The sequence below is a fragment of the Sparus aurata genome, chromosome 9, assembly GCF_900880675.1.
Source record: "Sparus aurata chromosome 9, fSpaAur1.1, whole genome shotgun sequence".
NCBI lineage: Eukaryota > Metazoa > Chordata > Actinopteri > Spariformes > Sparidae > Sparus > Sparus aurata.
In genome coordinates, this window is record NC_044195.1 from 21,328,340 (window position 1) to 21,335,366 (window position 7,027).

The 7,027-nt window shown below is 40.0% G+C and overlaps 1 protein-coding gene across 3 annotated transcripts in view; it reads left to right on the plus strand.

Annotated features, from left to right (window-relative positions):
* Nucleotides 1-6,964, plus strand: part of igf2bp2a (insulin-like growth factor 2 mRNA binding protein 2a) — a 68,618-nt gene extending 61,654 nt beyond the window's left edge. For all 3 annotated transcript variants that reach the window (XM_030427587.1, XM_030427588.1, XM_030427589.1), the window contains 2 exons: nucleotides 157-270; nucleotides 2,046-6,964. In XM_030427587.1, coding sequence (XP_030283447.1) covers nucleotides 157-270; nucleotides 2,046-2,144 — 213 coding nt within the window. In that variant the 3' untranslated portion in view covers nucleotides 2,145-6,964. The remainder of the gene's footprint in view (nucleotides 1-156; nucleotides 271-2,045) is intronic.
* Nucleotides 6,965-7,027: the final 63 nt, after the last annotated feature.

Here is a 7,027-nt window from a genome sequence, read left to right on the forward strand (position 1 = left end):
CAGTGATTACTGTACATCAAGGAGCAGCTCTCATCAGCGTTTCAGTCGACCATAATGTGATACTCTGTCTGTCAGAGTGTTTTGTAATTTAGGCTGGAGGTGAAACTCAAAGCCACATGATGATCTCTGGAGTCTTTTCTTTTTTTTTATCTCTAGGTTAACGAGCTGCAGAACCTGACGAGTGCTGAGGTCATCGTACCGCGGGACCAAACTCCAGACGAGAACGACGAGGTCTTTGTGAAAATCAGTGGACATTTCTTTGCCAGCCAGGTACGCAAGAAACAAATTATTATTATAATTATTATGATTATTATGATTATTATTATTATTATTACTATTATTATTATCAAGTGGTGAAGGCACCTGGTGACGTTGGCTGTAATCTGCAATCTACTCATTGAAGTGAGTTAGAAGTTAGCTGCGGTTTAACCGCAAGACATGCGGGTGTATTCTTCTCATCTGTTATTGTGTCGTCATGTGTCTGTGCTCGTCTTCATCTTCAAGGCTTAATCTGCACACTCAGGCAGAAAATCTCGACAGGATAAGTATCAACTAACGCAGTGTTTTATAATCCTGGTCCTTTGTTTTACCTGATTCAAATGATCAGCTCGACATCAGACTTTCATGAAGACTAATAGCGTTACAGTTATTTGAATCAGGTATGCTGGAGCAGGGAAACATCTAAAAGGGTAGGCCCCAAGGATAAGGATGGAAAAACACTAAGCTCCTATGTGCATTGTCTGCACACGCCCACAGAGTTAACACCTGAGAGGAGAAAACTCCACCTGTGTATTTGTAAACTAAAACCATATCTAACTTTTTGTATTTAACTATGTTTGTGCAACAACTATCAACTGGAATAGAAATTAAAATAAGTAGAGAAGGAGAAGAAAATGATTGCATACCTGCTGTGTGGTCTTATGCCCTGCAGAAGCCACAAAGTGTTGTTGAACGTGTCTAATTAGACCTCAGCTCAGGCTGAAGGTGAGTGGATCTATGTTGGGAATGACACAATGTCACCAAATTCACTGTTGAGATTGATTACAGTGTAACAAAGCTAACAGGAGGTTGAGGGAGATGTCAATCAGGCCCAGAGAAAGGGTCTTACCAGGAGAAGATAAGTCCTAACACCTGTGTGAGTGTCATATGGGCGTAATGATTTTATATAATTATACATCAAACACCGTTGACTTCACCCTCACATTTGGTGATATGATTATGTTTGCTAATTGTGTAATCATGTTATTATGTCTGCTTGCTAGACTTTTATCATACATTTCCTGATGCGGAAAATACTCAATTCTGATTGGTTGGCACTTATCTGTTTAAAACAAAATTGTATTTCCAAGATGACGAACCACAAACTTTTGATGGTGTTATTATACCTACATTTTATTTACACATTACGGCACAACAAGGAATTTAAATTGTTGCTGATTCTGGCAGCATCTTAGGAAGGCAAACTTTACTAGTGCTGTACCACTGGACTACAGAGCACCTTTTTTCTTCAGGCTGTGAGACCCCTGAATTCATCCTCAGCACGCCACTATAAAAAGTATTGAATTTATTGGAAGTTCTCGTGAATGCCCTCAGGTCAGAGCAACAACTCAGAAAGTTGATGTCATATGATGCTGAAACATGGCAGATGAAAGTAAACATTGAGTTGATGATATGGTAATACTTTTACCAAATGTATTGTGTAGTCATTGTGTCGTTTCCTTTGCTCTTCCTTGTCACTCAAATACTGGAAACAGCTGTCCATGTGTTGTTTAAAGGCTCTAAGAAATAAAAATTTTATAAAACGTAATTTTGGCTCCCATGTTGTTGACACAATGCACATGAACACACCAAAGTAGGAGGAACGACTTTAAGGCTTGTGAAATCGGACCATCTTAGCATTTGTCTGAATCTTAACCTGGTGACAGGCAGACAACAAATGAAAAAAAGAACAGAAAAAAGAAAAAACAAACAGTTTTACAGTCCATCTACCCAAACAGTCATGTATCAATTAACACCTTGTCCTGCGTGTGTTGCCTCTCCAACAGACTGCACAGAGGAAGATCCGGGAGATCATTCAGCAGGTCAAACAGCAGGAACAGAAGCACCAGCAGGGCGCCGCCGTGTCACCGCACCACTCCAAGTGACCAGTGGGGTGGCTCCAGCGGGCGCCAGCCAATGAATGTAGCCCTCCCAAACGGACAGAGACCTACCCAGACAAAGGCCAAGGCCAAGGGGGACATGCAGGGCAGACCAGCAGCACCGAACAAAACCAAAGAACTTCACTAGGGGGGAAACAAGTGAGAGCCAAAGGCTGAGGGCATTGTGTGCACTGCCAGCCCTGTGAGAGCAGATAGAGTGGGAGAAACCGTACTGATATAACATAACAAAAAAGACCAAAAAAAAAATCTAAAAGAAAGGTGGAAACTGTTGTCTACACAGTTAAAAACAGGAAATAGTATGTCGCCCTGCATAATGTTATCTCTTAAGTTGGACTAACATAGGCCTAACAGACGGATAAAGCAACTGTATTAACACGAGAGTATACGATTGATATTTTGGGTTAGAGCGAGAGCGAGTTGACAATGGACTCCTTCTCTCACGAGAGTTTGCGATGATATCAGATTGCAAGATTAAATATCCTTAGCAGTATTAATACAGAGTAGAATCGACACACACTGAGAGTACGCGCTGTTGTTTTTCTATCACAAACGACAGTCGGACTTGGTGCGTTTTTTTAATGTCTTGCTTGTTCCAGAGATTGATCGGGCTGTGACAGCCACATCTGGCAGTTTCCTTTTGTTTATTCACATTATAGGCCACTGAAATCAAGAAAAAAGAAGAAAACCCCTATAACTACAGTAAATATGGTGAATGAGTCTTTGTAACAAGCCTGTGTGTGTGCCAACGCAAAAGATAACTTCCCTTTGAAATGTCTCTCACCATTCACATCTGATGCTTCACTTTCCGCTTCCCTTTTTTCTGCTTTTTTCTGCTTCACTGTCTCATCACACTCTCTCATCCGGCATCATGGGCTTTTTTTTCCTTTTTCTATTAGGATGAAAAAAAACAGTAGTTTTATTTTCTGTAGCCTTTTGAAAACATTGAACTGACTGCCACTTTCGCTCAACAGAGGTTAAAAGCAACAGAGGGATTTATTTCATTTCTACATTCTTTTTTGTACCAGTAAGCTGGTATCACCCTCCCAGACTATCAACATTCATGCAAATAAGAAAAAAAAAAAAGAAATCAAAAGGATGTCTGTACAGGTGCTCTCCTCGACGATCAGAAGCAAAAATTGACGTCTTAAAACAAAAAAAAGAAATTGGTGCACCTTTGCTTATTAAGTCATTTTGAATGTGCACGCTCTACCTTCACGAGGGGACAGGGTGTGGGCTGTGGGGTGGGTGCAGACCGATGGTGTGTGGAGTGGCAGTAAAAGGTAAAGTTTTGGGGTTAAAGGGGGTGGGGGCACTGTATGACCTGTGGTACACACACAACCCCAAACGTGACCGCAGCCGCGTTTGGCTTTAACCCTCTCTTGTCAGGGAGCTTTCTAAAACGGCGTGACAGCTGTGAATGTACAATATGCAGCCTTTTTTGAAGTTATCACCCCTGCCGTGTCCAGCGGGGCCAGGCCAGAGGCACAGACACACAGATTGTCATTGTCACTTGCGCTCTCTCTCTTTCTCTTTCTTTCAACCTTTTTTTTTTCCTTTCTTCTTTTTCTTTGCTTTTTTCTCGGCAAGCTGGCCGACCGACCGCTCCGCTGTGCGAGCGCGCTGGACACGCAGGTCCTGGTGTCCCCTCTGTGCTTTACTTTGGAGGCCGTGGGAAGCTTGTTGCCTTAATTTTGTCACCTTTTCATGACATCACCCATCAGCTCCATCTTCCAGACGCGCAAGGTTATTGCCAATACGCACAGCTTCCTCCGTGTGTGTGTATGTGTGTGTGCATGTGTGTGTGTGTATATATATATAAAAAGAGAGAGTAATATTTATGAATCTATTTTTTTCCTATTTTGTGATGAGAGCTATTGATAAGAAACTAAAAGAAAACTAAGTCCTTTTCTTTTTTCCTCAGTGGGACACTGCCATATTGTTTTGAAGGGAAGTGTTTATTTTCTTGAAAAACTAGACTATGAATAATAATATAAATGAAAAAAAAAACCTGAAAAAATAGGAGAACAGTAAAGTGAACCACCGCGTTAACTTTGGTCAGGATGTGAACAGTGCGCATGTCAGTATTGTGATCTACCTCAGGCTTCAGGGTACCTCAGTCCAATCTTTCATTTCCCCTTTTTTCCACATTTTGTATGCCTTGTTAACTGATCATTTTGAGCGTTTTTAATTTTTTCTTTTATAATGAAAAAAAAAAAAGAACAAGAGAAAAGATCTACAGTAATCTCTAAACTCTTCAGGTCCAGCCGACTAGTGAAACTTTGTAAACCGTAGTCAACTCTGTTGGACTGTCTTTGCCTGGACGCCATATATGACCTCTTAATGATACACGTCAAAACAAAAAAAAAAGGATTTCCAAGTTTTTCTGCTAGAAAGGAATGAAGAGCAGGATCTAGGGGGTACATACCTGCCCGAAGTGGTTCTGAATGTGGATGTTGTGTACTGATTTCACCATCAAAGACAGAAAAAGATACAAGTCAGTTGATAGAAACTAACCAACTGTACCTCCTGTTTTTCCCAACTGTACCTCCAGGTTTTTTTTTTTTTTTTAACTTTTGAAATAACAATGAAGTTTATTCACTTGTGAAAAAAAAAGAATTTTATAACAACAGCAACGACAACAACAACAACAACAACAACCCAATTCAATCTTACCAGCTCTGTTCGATAACAGCATACTCTGGGGTTGATTTGAAGAAAAAGAGAAAAACAAAAAAACACGACGAAGCTGCAAAAATACACTGACAGGACTCTTGAACAGGGTGAAAAACCCTAGTCTTCTGTGTAGAATGTAGAACAACTCTAGTCTAGTCGTTGAAATGTCAGTGTACGACAAAGAGAACTGTATATCTGTAAACATGTACAATAGAGTCACACATAAATGCATCGTTTCTCTGTCTCTCTATAACACTTACCAGTCTGCACCTGCGTTGTGAGAGCTGGTGGGAGGCGTTTAGAGGCGTCACAGCTTCCCTCATAACTGACCTCTAAATAGTTCTCTCACCAGATTTGATTTGAATTTTGATTTTTTTTTTTTTTTTTTTTTTTGTGCTGTACATTTCAGAATTACCTCTCAGAATCCAAGGCTGACTTTAGTTACTAAAACCGATGTAGAGCAAAATAATTAAAATAAAATGAATGATATAGTGAAAGTTAGTATTTGTCTTTGGACTTCTTTTAACTGTTGAGAGCTTTTTTTTTTTTTTTTTTTTTTACTTTCTTTTTTTGGAGGGCAGACTTTTGTCATCAGATGAGGCGGATTTTTTTTGTTGTCCCAGTGAACACAGACTAGCAGTGCTTAAAAAAAAAAATAGGTCTTTTTAAAACTCACACAATGCCTGAGGCTGTTTCAGCAAAACAGCCTCCCCACAGCCGGTACAGTACCTCATACTGATGATGATAGCTCACCAGACCTGATTTTTAATACCCTGACCCTTACCCAACGCAAATGCAGTACGGTGCTTCTACACAAGCGCATGACTCCTGTGGCGGTCTTCTTCACTGTAGTCAGGGGTACGTCGTGGAGAAAAACGGCTTTTCACAGTAGCACTGGAAAAATCGTAGTTTTCGTCACTCATGGTTTGTTTTGACTGTCAGGAGTAGCTTTTTTTTTTTTTTTTTTTTAGAGCAGTTTTTAAAGTCGAGGCTCCTTTCTTGCATCGCAGAGGACTCCATCGGGCCTCCGTCTCTCTTTGTGTTTTTTGGCTCTTTATACAGTTAAGTGCAGGTTTCCCTCTACATGTGGCGTCGTCGGCAGAGACATCTGTAAGCCAACCGCAGTCTGAGGCCGAAACTTGTCGAGATGATAGTAACCTCTTAATTTTACTTCCAAGGATTGGTGTTTCTAGGTTTTGTGGGGTGTTGCTAGACATTAATATTCAGTACAAGAAGAAAAACCACAATCACACACATCACTGAGGGTGTACTGTGTTGTTAGTCATATCACATGGTGGTTGGATAGTTTTAGGCTTTTTATTTTTGTTTTGTTTTCTGTTGATCTGGTTTTCTCGTCATTTACACTGATTTAATAACGTAGTCTGGAGCATTAGCTGGGATTCTTTGCTTTAATATTCATTCCTTTTAGATCACTACCAATAATACTAGCTGTTAAAAAAAAATGTGGTTGAATAAAAATATATATATATATCCTAGCTAGGATTTTCTGAACAGATTTGGGAATCAGAATGGCATAAAAAAATCTGTGACATGCAAAGATGTTGGGGGGTTTGACGGAGTATCCAGGTCTGATTTAACAAAAGCTGATCAAAACTTGTTCTGCCTTTTGGGACTGAACAGAAAGAAAAAAAAGGGCATTCAACATCCAAAAACAAAATTATGGATTAGCTAAGGAAGGATTTAACAAAGTCTGGTCGAATGTATGCAGAACTACAGCAGTGTTTTTTGTCCTGTCTTGTTGTTAAATGAGAAAACACAAAGCATTGCATGAGACTGTTGTAGGCGATCCAGTATGTATTACACTTCATATAGCACTAGCCTATCAGTAATGGTTTTACATGGATCCTTTTCTTAACTGCATTTCACCATTTGGGAGATTCCTTTTGTTTCCTCAGTACGTCACAACCCTCAAGTCCTACATTTCCCATGGGCCAAAAGGTCCCCAACACCTCAAGGTAATCGGTGACTGTGCGGACAGACATACGGTCCATTTTTAGTACATCTCGTGGATCCATGCCTTTCTGGTAACAGCCATGCTGTTGTTTTGAGTTGTGAGTGAACTGTATTGCTGAGCAACCTGGATCTGAGCAATAAAGAATATTTGAAAATTATTTTTTGCTTGTGTTTTTTTATTTAAATGTTTTTGTCACCTCTGAAATCAAAGTTGCCACATC